The sequence below is a fragment of the Ceratosolen solmsi genome, unplaced genomic scaffold, assembly GCF_000503995.2.
Source record: "Ceratosolen solmsi marchali unplaced genomic scaffold, CerSol_1.0 scaffold3, whole genome shotgun sequence".
Classification (NCBI taxonomy): Eukaryota; Metazoa; Arthropoda; class Insecta; order Hymenoptera; family Agaonidae; genus Ceratosolen; species Ceratosolen solmsi.
In genome coordinates this window covers 5,889,280-5,907,918 of record NW_011948428.1, presented here as the reverse complement: position 1 = coordinate 5,907,918, position 18,639 = coordinate 5,889,280, and the positions used below count along the sequence as shown (strand labels likewise).

Below are 18,639 nucleotides of genomic sequence, written 5' to 3'. Positions count from 1 at the left end.
TCATAACTATTCTCTAAAGATTTTAATTAATAAATAAAAATCCATTATTATTGAAGAATGTTGGTAAAATGAATAAAAATATTATAGTTATGAAGAGAAATCATATTAAAATATATCCAATATATTTATACAAAAATGTAAGCTTTAAATGCTCACATCTCATGTCCTTGTATATAAAAGGATTATATATGAGAGTATTAATATTTTTATTATAAAAAATAAAATAAAGGGATATTTTTAGTTCCATATAGTCAATTATAAAATTAAATTAATGATTATGTCTTTACTTCGATTTATCTAATTAACTTCATACAACTGAAATACATTTAATATTATAATGTTAAAGAATTTTATCGTTAATAATAATTATAAACAATTAATAAATTAATTATTAATGATTTGTATTTAAAAATCTTATAGATAAAACAACAGTTGTATGCAAAATTAATTTTTTTATAAATCCACATAGTAAATTAAATTTAACATGTACTATGGAATATTTGCATAGTATCAATTAAAATTCATTATATAGATAATTATAATATTAAGAAATGTTATTATTATTTTATTATTTTTCTCAATATCAATTCTTTTCCGTTATTAGAGATAACAAATATATAAAACCTGGATTATGTGTGAGTGTTATAATGAATATATATTAATTTAATAATCATATAATTATAGAATTTTTTTTATAAAATATATTACTTGTAATTATATATATTCCACAGAAGTTTCTTTAATTGTATTATCTGATTTCTGTCAATGAAATAAGCAATAAATGACTATTATTGCTGAATGTTTTTTTAAATTTTCTTCTCATATTCATAATTTGAGTCAATAAAATTATTATCTTATTATATTACAAAGCAAATTATACTTCAATTATCAGTGTTATATTACGCATAATGAGAGGTATCTTTTTCCTTTAATATTATTATCTTTAAGTAAAATTATTATTGTTCTTTATTTTTACAAATATTTTTCCCAAACATGGAATGGTGATTTTGAAAATCTTATTAGAATTTGACTTCATACAGAGATGATTATATCCACAAAAAGTTTCCTTTGCCTTTAATAATTATAATTTGTAGTCAATAATCGAAGCGCAATATTGAGTTAGTGTTAGTTGGAAAACATTTTAAATAGAAAATCTTAGCAATGATATTTATTTCATGAAAATATTACTTGTATTACTATTTACTTTTTAAATTTTATTTCACTTCGCATAAAATATTAATATTTAATTTTTCATTACATTTGTTAATACATATAAATTTCATGTCCTATTTCTATTGTAACGTTATCGTTTATTATGAAATCAGTGAAGCAATATAAAAACGGTTGAAAAACTAATTTTCTTATTGGAATATATTAATTATATTTCCACGATGTATATACATTTTATACAGTTTATTAAAGATTACTCAAGACAATACACTTTTTAAAAATTACATTTTATTCCTTACAATTATTTTCATATTTTACTAATATTCCTATATACATAATAAAATTTTTATTTAAATAAAATAAAAATAGCTTTATTATTTAATGATTTTCATGGAATATTTATTTCATTCTCGTTATTGAATAATATTGTAAATATAATTATGCTAATGAGTTGACATAGTAAAGTATTTAATATTCTATAGAATAACATTTATTAAGATAATTTAAAGAATTATCCAAATATGATATTTTGAAAAATATTTTACGAGAGAACACAGTGTAATTTAAAAAATTTTGATTTTGTCAGAATTATTAAAAAAGCAATATTTTGTTTAAAAACAATAATTTTTTTCATATAATTTTCTTCATTCGTATTACTCATTTTATATAGAATAGTTGAAAAATAATTGCCATGTATTTCTTATTTTATTTTTATATCAAATTTATGAAAATTATACTCTACCTCATGATCGGCTTTATCTTTGATGTCAGAAACTTCATCTGAAATAAAAGAATATTTATATTAGTTATTTTTATTTTATATTCATGCATAGAAATTAATCAAATGACTTATGAATTTTATTTCATTTGTATAGATCTGAATACAAATTTACACGAACTTTCATTATAATGCATACAATAATTTTTAATCAGATGTATTATGTCGATGTTTAATGTAATTGTTTAAGTTGCATCTCTCTGACTTCATGAGATTATACTTTTTTTTCCTTAAAATTAATCGAATTTGTAATAAAATTATTATTAAAATTCTGGAATTTTACGCAAGTATTTCTTTTCTTTATATATAGATTAATTGTTAAAAAAAATCACAGAAGCAATTAAATCATTTACGTAAAACAATGTTAAAAAAAAATTCTTAAATATTACGAGAGCATTTCGTATATTTTAAGACTTTTAAGATTAAACTTCTTAGTAATATTAGTTATATTCATAAAAAAATTCAAGCACTCGGGTATAAAAAATGACTATATTATTTATAATAAAATTAAAAAATAAAACTATTATAATCGTCTAGATTAAATAATTAATTATAAGTACATATTAAACATAAATTTATGAGCGAAATTCCTTTTTTTCATAATAAGTTAATGTATAGCGGAATATTGAGTTTCATTGTTTGCATTGGTGTTAAGTAATATATGAAGCACATTTTAATATTATAATTTTTGCTTTGCCAAGATTTGTTAAAAATAATAATCATATCCAATTTGTATTTTATCATTGCAATAAGATGATATCAGATTACACAATGAGTGAACTTAATTTTTATCCATAAGAATTGATAATTATCTCTATATTAACTTAAACTTCGCAAGGTATATTATTATACCGAATGTACATATGAGTAATTTTTTCATAGTTCCAATTCAGTAAAATTATTCCCAAGGAATTAAAAAATTTTATTTGTTCTATCGCTGCATTTATACAATTGAGTAATAAATAATAAATGAAATTGTTAAATATATATTATAATACATTCTGTAATAAATGCCAAAGTAGTCATGATATTCTTTATAATTGTTTTTAATAATCTTACTGGTTGCATATATTTTAACGAATAGAAATAGATTTCAAATATTACATTGTATAAAATTATGATTAAGAGTTTTTATTTATTACGCTTGATAGTTTTTATCTTGGTATATTTGTACAATTAAATATTATAATTTTATCAAGTCGTAAATTAAAGGATTAAAGTGTAATCTGTCTGGAAATGAATTTCATAATATTTATCCGATGAAAATTATTGCATTAAAAATTAACAAAACATACATCTATTTTTTTATTATCTTTAAAGTTCTCGTCAAAATTTTAAAATGAATATTTGCTTAAGTTTTAAAAGTTTATAGTAAAAATATAATTTTATGATGGATTCTTGGTATTTGGCGATAAGAAATCGTAGTTTCCCATGAATTATGAAATTAAGGAGAAACAGAGATTTATAAATAGTAGCATTAACTTATTAATAGTAAATTATAACATTAGATAATGAAACGTGACGTGTGCATGAAATTGTTCGATATACCGAATATTGTTTCGCTTTGTTATTATAAGTAATTGGTTCTACAGTGCCTTTTGTAGATTAATGAAAGATAAGGGTAACTTATTAAAATTCCAGCTGAAACGTGTACACTCCGTAAAGTGATTTCTTCGGCAGAATACTAATCAATTGCTCTCTCCACATATCAGAAATAAAGAACAATCAAGAACGGTAACAGTAGCATCTTCTTTCCCATATTAGCGAAAGATGCGAATCGTTTTCTGTAACGTTTATGTTCCAAAGAAGATCCACGAGCGTATGCAAATGCAGACGCATCGGCCCAAGGCCCATTGATCCAGCGGTGCGTAAATTATTATTACGAAAGTGACAATGCGGTGGCCGCGCGAAAAACATGTGTTTCTCAATATTCCGTGTATGCGGCGCACAATGCCACATCCCTTTGCATCGCGGCGCATAAGTTTGCATTATTCATTTACCATCGGCAATATTTTTCAGCCTCGCGGAATGCTTGGTTGGGCGGAATGACGGTTTGGGCGGGGGAGGGGAGGAGGAGGGGCGTGGAGGAGGGAGGGATGGGGGGAGGCGTATATGTCGTCGTTCGCGAACGTTGCACTTCGGCAGCCTTTCCTCGCGTTGCTGAAGTTGCGCGCATTATTATTAAGCGTTAATGCATCGACGCTCAATGCAACTCCGTGTGGCCTCATTTTTCAATGACGAGTCGATCGCGCCGCCGTCTAAGATTCGCGTACGTGGCGGAGAATAGAAATTGTTGTTATTGTAGCGTATTTGCTGTACGTCTTTTACATATCTTTTTATTTTGTGCGCTTAATAATTTGTTTGCGCCTAGTTGGAAATTTCATGGCCGTGAGAGATCGAACGAGCTACGAAGGCGTATACGGCACAAACGCTATTGATATTAGAAAACTTACAATCTGAAACTTTCGGTTCTACACGTCAAAAGAATTCTTTATCACAATATTATTGCGTCTTGAATTCAGTATATAAAGTTATTCATTATATAAAATTAGATATTTCTATATATATATATATATATATATATATATATTATTCTTTTTACGAGGACAAAGTATGTATAATGCATGGAAATACTGAAAAAATAAATAATTCAAAATGCAATATCACGTTGTTTTGTTTAAAAAAATTATCAATAAACATTACACAGTAGTATAAATTCATAATTAATTATAATATATTTCGTTAAACTTATAGTTTATTAAATTGTCATTGAATGTCATTGAATAGATAATGATTTTACCTAATAATGTAAATTATTTATATTTAAAAGATAAAAGGAATATATTTTAGAGTGAGCACTATCATAAAATAAATTGGTATTATGCTTTGAATGCCGCAAATTGTAAACATTAATATTTTTATCTTTAGCTGCTCGATTCTTTGCAATTTTATGTAAATAATCAATTTATGTATACAATTTATATATTAATTTCTATAGAATAGGAGCAATTTTAAATATACAGATGTTAAATATATGTGCTCCTATGTAGAAATATTGAATATACATCAACATATATCATGCATAGTCATCTAATAGAAAATACGTAATATTATCAATATTTAATCGATATCATTGATCTTTAAAACAAATCTCCGAGTATAATAAATCTTATCATTAACATAATATTATCTATTATTTTAATATCTAAATATTTATATGGTTTATTCCTAAATCCTCGACATCAATTGAAATGCAATAAATTAATCACATTACTGTTACACAATATATAATAAGTAATTCCAACAATTACGACGATACATTTTGTAATGAAATTAATGCTTATATGCATTACTTTTTAGTGCTTCTATTTTTGAAAATTGATCACGATTATACGAGAATTCAACATCTAAACCTAAAGTAATTCTCTCGCGAACAAAACACAATGAGAATGATAAAATAGTTATAAATGAATGATAAAATAATACAATATAAAAGATGTAAGAATTAATAAATGAATACTTTATGAATAATATATTTCATAATGTCAAAAGATTACGTAAATTATGTATGCACTTTTATGCGCACAATCTAGCTTCGTATGCATTAAATAGTGATTTGTTAAATCATTCGATCGATAGAAAATCCTATACAACTTTCTACGTTAAAAATTCCTTAATCCACATAACTTTATCAACTACATAACTCCATAAGTGATCGCTTCCTTGCATAAATTTTTCTTGTTCGCATGTGAATCAATAAGCTACAACATGACGGGAGTCCCATAAAACTGCTTTCACCGCCAGGTAAACTGAAAATTCGCTGGCATATAATATTTAATATGTGAGGGGGTAAAATGAAGGTGTTATCGTGCGAACCTCTATAAAATCGCGATTAAAAAGCTTAACGGCTTCGTGACGAGAAAGAAATAAAGAGAAAAAATATTCTTTTAAGGAAGTTTTCTTGGCAGCTGTCGTTAACATTTATGTGGGTGGTGTAGGAGAACATAATTAAATGGCAAATTAACTGCACGCACCTTGTTTGCATTTTATCCTTTTTTATATGTCACATAAAACCCGGAAATTATTTATATCAGAAACTTTATTCAGCCAAGTATTACTTATGGATTTCTTATATCATGTCATGTTAAGTGATTACATCTTTGTATATTCCTAATACTTTTCAGTGAAATTCAACGAAAATTCATGAATATTACGCAATAACAATTAATTATTAGATATTAAAAATAATAATATAATAAAATTATTAAAAATAATAATAATATAATTAAATTTTAGTAGAGAAATAAAACATTCGAGATTAAAATTTGAAAATAATTGAAAAACATAATTGATTTCATTATTTAGAAATTATATTACAATATGATTGAATGTATAGTTTGCATAAAGAGAATCTTTCTACAATATTAAATGCAAGTTACTATTGTAATTTAAATTATATGTCAAATATTATAAATTTTATTTAAGATGGAGAGAAAACTATGATTGCCTAAGTCTATGATTAACAATTAATTCATTAAGATCGATAATTACTGTTTCCTTTATTTTTTTTATAGAAATTTGTAATGTATTTTAAAATTTTCATATATATATGTGTGTGTATAGTTCAAATTTTTATGAAATTTTAATTGCAATCACAACGATTTTTTTTTTCCGATTTTTTTTTCAAATTTTTTTCCAATTGAATTTTCAATATTACATTTTTATGATTTTTTGTATAATTATAAACAATGCAGTTAAATATTATGAACATATCAAACTGGGTTGAAAATAATATAATTAAAATGCATTGCAGACTTTGATATGCACTACTTACTTATTGAATGTAATAGTAGAGTAAGAGAAAGACGATAATGTATTTACCTACACATCACGTTTTATATGTTCCTCATTTATTGTTTATAAGAAAAAAAATTCAAACTTCATGGTACAATAACAATAACTAAGTGGCTAAATAGGAATTATACATGAAATGGAATTTCGGGACAGCAGATGAGCGAAATAGTGATTGTTGTAATAAATAAAAAATAAGAATCTTTTACTCGATTAGTTATTTGTAACAAGTCTTATTCAAAAGTAAAAAATAGAATTGTTCTACCGAGAATTTGTATTTGCCTTTATAAATACTACAATCTATTATATATTTTGTATATTATTATATATTAACATTATCGAGAAATTATTTTATTAACATTATATTATTTTCTTAAATAGATTTCACAGTTTATATATATTCTTTATTTTATTTAATAATATCAAAAATATTATAAACTTATACTAAGCATTAATTAATTGTTAAATAAGCTAAAATTAAGATGGATTAATAATAAATGATAGTTTAAATTTTTGCTAAGCGCTTTACGTAAGGTGTACCATTAAATTTCATTAAAGTCAAGTACTTAAAAGTGAAGCAAAATATTAAAAATGTATTATGTCTTTTAACATGAAAACATATATATTAATTATAGGATAAATTTGCTTAATTAATTCCTATGGTGAATAGAGCCTTTACGTATGGATTAATTCAGGAATTGATAATTTATTATAAGTGAATCTTTGATTATGCCACTTTGTTAAGCATCGATCATTTGCGTATCGAAATTTCATAATTTAAAAATTTAAATATAAATTTGTATTGATTAGTTTCCCTCTCAACCCATTACAAGATTAATTTATTGATATTTTATTGGAGTTATTCAATTATATGTGACACATTTAATTATTAGCACATTGTATTTGTATTTATTGCATAATTTAATATTTTCAGTATGAAAAATTATTTAATGAAAAGCCACGAATATTAAAATGTCCATTCGATCTTTTGGCTTCCCGTCATTCATAAACAATGATTTAAGTAATAAAATTTAAGCATTTTATGATTCTACTCATAATTATTTATTTTGATAAATATTTGCAAAAGGTATTAAAATTTGTCCACTTTTATATTTGTAATTAGCCACAAGATAATATACATTTGTAGTCTAAATTATGAAAGTAATTATTATTACTACGTGCTTATGCTCGTTAAAAGCAAGAAAGTTCTCTTGGCGAACGAGAAACACTGAATTTTACGGGCATTTTTGAATTACCTAAAAAATGTACACATAGTTTTGAAATAATGTTTACGAAGGTTATACTTTAATTTATTTTTCTTAACAACAAAATATATATTTTATGTGTGGTATATAGGAAGGTTTGTAATCAGAAATAATTTTAATCTCACCTAAAAAGGCAATTTCCAATCGTCGTTTTTGTTTACTCTGAGCGCAGGTCGGAAGATGAAAGCTGAAAGCTTTTAAAGATTCTTGCTATCCGTTATCTTGGATAAATACGTATTTTTCCATCTCGAACGAAAATCAGAAGAAATGTTATTAAATGAATTTCACCGATACATAAACAAGTTTTATTATTATTGGCTGGAATATACGCTTAAACGCTCTTGCTCATGACTCCAATACAAATGGATAATTATTTATTACGATGTGGAACAATTGATCTAGATCTACTAGTATATTAAAAAATTAAATAAATTAAATTATAGATTACAGGAACAAATGTAGTTTTATTAAAATACATGAATAAATATTATAAATAATGAAGTACTGGAAATTAAATATCTTCACTATTATAATAAATGTTTTATATATATATATATATAACAATTGTAACATATTATATAAAATATTTATAACAAATATTTGAATAAATTATTATTCAGCAGTATTCTCTTTATATTTTACGACATTGATGTACAAACTGTGACAGAAAATGTAAAAATTTTACACGACAATTGCTTGGACTAATCCAAAATTATAAAAGTAAGTCAGGCAATTGATTCCTCAAGTCGATACATCGTTTGTCGCAATTTCTTGCAATAAATGTCCAATAATTTTCTCTCCTTTCAGCACATAGCAACAGTGCATTCAGTTGCTTCACATATTGAATATCATTTCGCACATGCGCAGATATCACGACGTTACGTTCTATCTTGCTCATCTGGCGCGTCTAGTGAACAATTTTTATCGTCGGAAAAAAACAAGTCGAGTCACGATGATCCAGGAAGTAACGGGTGCTGCTTCAATACATTAACGACGAGTGTGTAGAAATGTGCTTTCTAGACGCGTATAAGGTTTTTCTGGACATCGAATGAATGTTGGCAAGAGAAATGTTTCTCCTTTAGATCTAATGTCTATTTATGGGTAAATAGAAGCAATGTGACTAATCATACACCTGATGAATTTAAAGAAAATTTTGCAAGAATAAATCTCTACTCTACGGCATTTTTTCAATTCTTCGGTGTTTATTAAAGGCTCGAAGAAGTTTATGTTCTACGCTCTTACGATAAACTAAGAACTTTTAATAATTTTATGCTAAAAATATAATTAAAAATTTTTGTTATTTAGAACTTTATAAATAAGATTAGAAAATTTTTGTTTTTATGATTTGTCAATGCCAGTTGATCATTGGTATAATGTTGTGATTAGAGAAAACAAATTACCATTTAAGTATATTTATTAAATAATCCCTATACAATTAAAAAATCAGCTATTCCTGTGTTTTCAATATATAAAAATTGAAAAATTGAAAATACTCTACCATATTATTTCTTCGCTTTGCAAATTGTTATAGCTTTTTTTAAGAATTGATAAGTAAATATTTATCTTAGATTGAAACATATTTATATTTTAAATTATTGTGCGTATTGTAATTTCAAAATTATATAACTCAGGGAAATTGGATAAACATGCTCGTTTGTCACTGATTTTTTTTTTTTTTAAGCTCTCTTCATATTTAATATGGCATTTTCATTTAGGAAAAATATTCCTTGTACGATTATTACATGCAATATAAAATAATATACTATGTTTAAATATTGTGATATTATTAATCAAAATGCTATTTTATTAATACGAAGGAATAACAGATTTAAGCAGTAATATTTCAAATGGTATCATATTACACATACAAAGCGCATATTTACGCATCCTGTTAATACTAATTAAAGTGCAATAAAGCTATAATACAAAATATTCAATAATGATAATAATAATATTAAAAATATTTTATTTTCTACGTTCAAATTTATAATAAAACATCATACATAATCTGATGAACTAGCGGCATCTAGTGCTTTGGCATTTCTAATATTTTGAATATTATAATTTATTTTTGTTTCAGTCTATAAATTTTTTCTTATGTAATTCTAATTTATAGGACAAGAAATATTTTACAAACTTTTCATATAATTCATAAGTCATTTATCATTTGCATATAAATCGTACCCTACATTATCATGTTAAAAACTTGATTGATATTAAACGTAAATAAACTACCATCAAATATACTCCGATACAATCCGAAAGTTATTTATACAAGACATTAAATTTGGTCGATACAATCGAAATTTACAATTGGTTTTACGCGTATAATAATTATTTAAAATATAAGAAAATAATATATTATATTTGTAGTAAAACTAGAGCTCACAAACCACATTCCTATATGAATAAATTATGTTTTATGAACTTTAGTTTAATAAAACAAACTTAATATGAATGCTTGGTGTCAGTGTGTAAAAATAAGCTATATGTGGTCGATTATTTGTTTTCAATTGTAAATGGCATAAAGTATTTTCGTATAGCAAGCAACTTTAGAAAAACGCTTGATAATGTCAATGATTATAGTGTATTATTATACAGTTAAATATACGAAAGAATTTTATATGTTTATTATAATAAGATACTTGGACAATTAGATATTTTATTATAATAGTAAATTCTGTTGTTGATCATTGGAGATTAAATAAATAATGATATATAGATTCGTTAATTTACAGTTATAAATTCTTGTCGTATAAAATTGTTTAACTTTTAATTGTATAATGAGTAAAATTCATTTTTAATTTTGGAATATGGAATACTGAAGAATTTTCATTGAAAATCTTATATTGACAATAAAAAATCTATTTTTAACAAAGACTTCTATTATCAACGTATTGCTATGCTTACATTTCTTCGTTATTCTATTCCTCCTCTAAGCATAAAATTATAATTTCATTTCTGCATTTGATAATCCAAAGTTATTACAAATCTATACTGTAATATCATCCAAAACTATTTTCAACGACAACATAAACCGCAATTCTACAGTGACTCACTAATAAATTCTTTTCCACCCTCTATTATACTTGACTTTTTACTTGAGCTCGTTTTTCCTGCATATCATCAAGTCATTGAAATTATGACTGCATCACGGCGTGAAAGATTCCACTCGGCTTATTCTTTTTCTTCATTTCTTAAATAATGAACGGCATATCGTTATATCCTTAATGTTTAGTCATCGAGGCCGTCACGTTTTTTACGTGTTGCACGTTGGTGTACGAAGTGGCGCGTGAATGACTTCCATGTAGAAGACAAATTTTACGGTCAATTAATGGGACAGGCAGTTTTATTACCTACGCACTTTATCTAGTTGTATGGCAAGACTACGCACGTGTATGCTCGGCCATCCAATCGATCCAATAAATACACATTGCACCTCCTCCTTTTTGCCCCTTTTTACTCGTACATCGCGACAATTTTATACGAACTCGCGCACGTGCTTACAAATACTGATAAATATGTTGCGCGTTTGAATGCGCGCAGGTGTAGGTAGGTACATGAATTTATGACTAGGCAACCTATATATCGCAAGTTGAAGCGAAAACGTACACATGCTAATGAACGAAAGTTATTTATGACTACCAAATTTTATAAGCTTGAGATTCATTCTTGCGATTAAAACAGAAGTTAAGCACTTTAGGCTTGAAATGAAAATGGGAATATTATTAGAATAAAAATAACAGGATAGCGTACTTTGATATAAAGTAAGAAAGTTTGCTTACACGTTTTTGATTTAATGTTTTTCGATTTTTTTTTTACTATCAAGTTACAAGACTTACTACTAATGTTCTGCATTATAATATAATTTTTATGTAAAATAATAAAGGACTATTGCAAATACGGTTGAGGCACCACTTTTGAGTAAGTTAATTTTACATTACCCTCGGTAATCTTATATTCTTATATATCAGTTATGAAATTCAATGATTTGTAAATACACAATTTTATATAAAATATTACACGAATTATTTCATTCCACAATTCTTCCTATATATTTATGTAACAATAGAATAAAAAACAAAAGGAAGAGAAAAAAAAATTCAAATAACTATGTAGATAAAACTTATGTAATATAATTGCATTAGTCTATTTATATCTCTTAGAACAATATATATTTAAAAAAAAAGAAAGAAAGAAAAAAGACAATTATATCGCCAAATAATATACGAGTAAAATCAGTAGGATTACTTTTATAAGAATTTATGCTCATCACAAGATAAGCAAGACATAAGCAAGACATAAGTTTGTCTTACGGTCATATAATTTGTTATATAGATGAGCATTATATGTGCAATCGATCCTCCTTTGTAATAAAATAAAAATGAAAGATAATGCCATGAATTATACAAGTGAAATCTAGAAAATTGAACGATTTTATGTACTAATAGTGACATTCAGTGCTTTGATTAAATTCTTTGAAATCATTAAATTTATTTCTTCAATATTTTCTATTACAATACATATTTTATATATACACATTTCTATAAATATACCTTTCTTTATAGATAACAGTTGGCCTTATATTCTTTAAAAATGATTAGATTCTATGCTTCATAGGTTGTGATTTAGCAGAAATAATAATTTTGATATAAATATTTAATAGCATAAAGGAACGCAATAATGGAATAAATAAGCTAAAGGATTGTTTTACTGTCAATTAATTTATATGCAATAAAAAATTTACTTGTGCAATTAAATTCTTCTAATTATATATGTTGTAATAATTTTCTATTGTATGCATTCATTTGAAATATCATAAATTATCTGTATTAGTGAAAATCTATGAGCAATATATCCATGCAAAAATATATGATGTTTTATGAAAATAGTTTCGTTTTATATATAAAACATTCTGTGTCATGTCAAAATATCAGTAAACATACCTGAACATTATTGACTCATAATGATAATGAGTAGCTATCATTAATTTACTATTAAGACTTCAAACGGTAATTTATAACGGTTATAATTTTATAATTACAGCTGATGAAAATATTTTTTAAAAATTTTTCTGAAAGTCATCTTAAACGCTTAATCAAAGCGACTTACATTTTACTTTCTACCTAATTAAATACATATATTTGAATAATAAAGGTCTACCATAAATATTATTTATAATTTTAAAGAGCTTGAATCATTAACAAATTTTAATAATCGTTAAATGACGCATTTAATCAATCTTATCTTTTCTTTTCATTAAAAAATTCGAATCCTTGGCCGATTTTTTTTGCATTATCTTCATTTATACTGAAATTGTATATAATTTGTTTATTTAATCATAATTTAATGTAATCTAAATCTAACATCTTCTTACTTTATTCATAATGAAGAGATATCAGGTTTTCTACATGCACTTAGAAAGTCTATTTCTCTTTTACAACGGTGCACATCAATGATTCATAAAACTGCTAATATATATTAATAATTCGACAGTGTCATTATTTTAATGTATACAATAAAATGAAGATTTTAATGAAACGGTTGAGAAAAATTTGCTTTCTCTATATCATTAGATTATAGAAAATTTCCAACTATTCACAGTGAATATTGAACAAAACGATTATTAATTTTTTCTTCAACAAGCTCTAGACATTATTCTAATCGATCGAATCTTTCGGAACAATTCTCCAAGACTCGTAAAAGTACTTTAGAAAGTCTTATTACAATGTATTCGATAGATACTCAGTCGACATATATATATATATATATATATATATATATATATATTATAAACTGTATATGGTTGTAAGCTGAAGACGGGCAACAATAGAAAAGTTTTCAAAATAATATAGGACCTATTGTAAGTAGATGATGAAATTATATTATTATGCATAAAATCAAATGGTATTTTCGTAGATATTTTCCTATATATTTAGAGATAAAAAATAAATAAAGCTCGGCGCATGCCTGCGTTATAAAAATTGCAAATGTCTTGTAAAAGGAAACTTCATTTATAAGATAAATATGTGTTAAAAAAAATGCAACGATAAAACCTAAATTATGTAATAATAAATTACTTGACATTTAATATAATAATTTAAAGTGCTTATGTTTTTTCATTAATGATGAATTAGTAAACAAATCATTAAAAATCTTCTTTTTTTTTTCTTTTTTTAAGAAACTTAGAAAATACTTAACATTCAATAATGTTCGTAATATCCTTAACAGGCAATCGACCATTATTATTCATCTTTTTGGAAATTCTAAATCGAGCGTTGCGTGTACACGAAACAAGGTTAATTTCGTCTGAAAATTTTCTCTATCATCTTGCTTCTGCAATATAAAACAAGTAATAGTAAAACCCGATATTTTATATATAAAAACAATGAATAAAGAAGCGACAAAACTTGAAACAGAATTTCGAATCGAGTGCACGAGTGAAAGCTTCTGTAATGTTTCGAGCCAAGAATAATCGAAAAAATATTTGTGCAACTTTGCATATATGAACACGCACTTAAGCCGGTACTATTTATAATTACATGTGTATATATATATATATATATATATATATATATGCGTGTACGAATATCTCTATAATTTATGAGAGTAACTTGATCCAGCGACAAATCAATAAGAAAAAAAAAATGGAAAAATTGTGTGTTTGGACCACTTTCTCTGTAAAGAGAGGAGCCAATATCTTTTTTCACTACGACTGTATTATGAGCAACACTCAAACAGTCCTAAAAGACTGTGGAAGCTACTTAATGAATTAAAAGTATCTATTTACAGCTCATTGTAAGACATTTAAGAATGAATTATATACTATAGTCGGCAGTATTAAGTATTTTTATAAATGTTACTAAAATCTCATAAGTAATGGATTTTCATGTGATGTTGCTCCCGTATTAACAAGTAGCAACCTCAGAATAAAATATAAAATTTTGAAAGCTAATAATGAATATGGACTAATAGAAATTGACAAATTTTCAGTGCAACGAAAAAGAAATTTGTCTTGTCAAGGATTTGTGAAGTATAAGAAATTTTATCAATGGGTAAAAAGGAAAAGTAAACGGGTTGAAGGTGAATGTAGAAAGGGCAAATTAATTTCTGTAGACGTCGTATTCATATGTCGAGTATCTAATTAATTAACTTTTGATTTTTCCATGCAATATACGTTTGTGTGATTTAGTAGGAAAATACAGCTAGAACAGTGGACGAAATTTTGTAAACACTTATCCTGAATTTATTACAATTTATTCTTATATTCTATGTAAAAAATATATTACTATATTGAAATGATATTTAAAGATAGTTATTTTACTGATTAATTCGGAAGTCGAAGCTTTCTAATAGCACATTCATTATTATTAGGAGATTTTCAAGACAAAACTGAAGTGATATTAATAATTCAAGTGAGTAGGAGGAAACTATTCGTAAAACTTTTAATAAGCACAATTTTAAAAACAATATTGGCCCTAACCGAATTTGTTATTTTTAATATTGGAATGCGTTAAAAAAAAAATTCTTTTTAGTTTTTTTTTATGTTAAGTATCTATACAACTCCAATATAATTTTATATTTTTATATGTATGAACTATCTTCCTGTGTAAATAATATCCTTAGAATAATACTGTAAGACTTAATGATAAGAATTTCTTGTCCTTGAACAATCGTAATTTCTATCGTTTTTGCTTTTATTATACCAATATATTTATTGATCTTTTATTATAATAAAAATATATTGTTATCTATTCATTGACCAATTAAATTTTCTGTTTGGATCAAAGCAAATATCTGATTTCAATTGCGAAATAAGTAGATATTATCTGATGAAGTAAAGAAAGTCACGTAAATTCTGCAAAGTAAGCAATAAAGCTTTACGAATGAAGACTGTAAAAAAAATATATATATATATATATATATATATATATATATATATATATATAACGAACATAAAGGTGTAAGAAACTTTTACCTTCCGTCGATAGTCATTAAGTAGATTAGAAGTCAATGATATTGTGCTGCTAATGTAAATACGCATTAATATTTTAAAATCATGTAATTTAATAAACATACAAGTTATTATATATTATATAAAAAAAAAAAATTTATTATCCTTGGGGCTATAAATCGTTATTATAAAAATTTCATTTTCATCATTATAAGAAACTACCAACTCCGATAGAAATCAGATATTCGAGGGATATTGTAAAACTATAAGTTTGTATGTATTAACACAAACATGAATATGAAATCAATTTTATATAATATGCTGGAATGTATAAGAATTATTTTTTAATGTTTGAAATGAAAATACTATTAATTTTTAATGCCCTCTAATTATTCATACTTTTATAGTCAACTTTTATAAGTATTTCAAATATAGAAGTCATACGTACAGAAGAATTAATTTTTATTTTAAATAATTGGAATGGAATAAAAGACTTATCGCATTAATGATTATATTAACAATTAAAGAAATAACTCCTTAATTATCTAATCACTTACTGAAATGGTTTTAATTAATTATTTAATTTATGATTTAATCGACTATATTTATATACACAAATCTAATCGTTTACCAAGTACATCAATTATCATATCTCTAAGATGGCTCATCTTATACGTTGTAATAAACTATAATAAACTAAATAATGTTGTATAATAACTGATATTATTCAAGAATGACATAATAATCATAATTATTCCGAATTTCATATAAAATTGATTTTTTTCTGTGTACATAGGGGATAAGCAAATAATATGAAACATTGATTAAATTAAATGGGTATTACGTTAATAATCTTATATTTAATAATTTCTAAAGATAATAGAAGAAATTAGTCTTGCAAAACGACTTTTTAAATACATTAAGTAAAAGCTGCAAATTAATGACAATAAATTATTATACATAAAAGGCTAATAGCGAGATTTATTGCTTCAATTATAATAAATGGTATGCCATGTTCATAAATTATGATTTCATATTTATTGAATTCATTGGTATTTGAATTTAATAGAAGAAAAAAATTTTCTTTATTAAATATTAATTCACGTAAATGTGATTAAAGTAAGAAAATTTATATAAGTACATATAATTAATATCTTTTGGTCTTATAATTAATTTCATATTTGAATTATTAAAAATGTTATAAAACTTATTTTTCCACAAATTTTGTTTTTTGAAAACCGATTTAATATAACATGAGTATTAGATAATTTATAATCTGAATTTCCAATATAGTTATTAAAATGTATTTTATTAAATCGAGAACTTAATTTGAAAACTTATCTTTAGCTTAATTTTCAATTATAAACGTGGCGGCTGATTTAATTTACAAAAACATCTTAATCGACTATCAAAATTCAACTTAATTGATCATGGACCGATCCGCTCGGCCAGCTTCATTCAACAATATGTTATATATTACATTTTGCGATAATTTATTGGACTACAAGATTTTGTGTATAATGTATAATATTAATAGTATAATCGCATAATAGTATATAACAAATTTTGTTCACATAGTTTCAAGGTCAAGATATAATTAGCAATGCATTCGAGCTCTGTTTACTAAATGGAGAATGAAATTCTAAATTATTATTTATCATCTGAAATTAATGTTTTCAGTCTCCGATACTCTTTATAGAAAACTAAGAAGAGAAATCGTGAAAGGCTCTTTTTGTTTCTTTGTTCGTTTTTTTTTTTACAAATTTTGTTACATTTAGGAGAAGCAATTCATATTTTAAATGTAAAATAGATATTGCCCAATGACCAACGTTAGAATCAATAAATTCAACGATGATAGTAGGTATGCAAGTATTTCCGTATTATTTCATATTTATTTCATATCAATATACGTTTTTTTATTCAATGCGCTACACAAATATGATAGAAACAAATGTTAGTTAGTTTCTCTTATGTAAATGAGCAATTCCATAAATTTAAGGAAATTAAGCATTTTCGTTAAAAGGATACATTACAATAAAAAGAAAAAATCCTTTACATAAGTATAGTTAAATTTTATTATAACTATATTTACTTATAATCATAATATAATTTTTTTTTTATTCCTAATAAATATACATTCGAATGCTTTAACTCGAACTACTACAATATTAATGCTTAAATTAATAATAATAATGTTCGTCTATTTTCGTCAGTTAAGTCGAGGCTAATGTATCTCTCATACTCGAACGCGATTTCAATTGGAATTGCGATTCCGAAAGGGTTTTAAACGTCTTTTACACGCAACGAGCCTCGATAAATCACAAATATCAGCATAAAAGGAAAGTCACGATGCGATTTAACATTAATCAAAAAAGACACATGGTCGGTAGGAATGACAATTTACATTTTGAATCTCATGGTTAATTTTCGTTTTAAACGGGACGCGGTTTCGCGCGATCGCGCACTTGGATCCGAATGGCCTTGACAATCGGTACGCGACAATGTGTACTTCTGCCAGAGTGCGAAAAACACACACCGGGAGATGAAAAATGCCCGCGAGTTCGATGGCACTTTCACTATGTGCATTTGCGTGTGTAAGCGTGCGTATGTGTCCGCTCTTC

At 25.1% G+C, this 18,639-nt stretch overlaps 1 protein-coding gene across 1 annotated transcript in view; it reads right to left on the bottom strand.

Moving 5' to 3' along the window:
• LOC105363670 (uncharacterized) overlaps positions 1-18,639 on the bottom strand; it is a 145,879-nt gene that overhangs the window by 3,180 nt on the left and 124,060 nt on the right. The window contains exon 2 of the mRNA XM_011501420.1: positions 1,913-1,950. Within this exon, the coding sequence (XP_011499722.1) occupies positions 1,913-1,950 (38 nt within the window). The remainder of the gene's footprint in view (positions 1-1,912; positions 1,951-18,639) is intronic.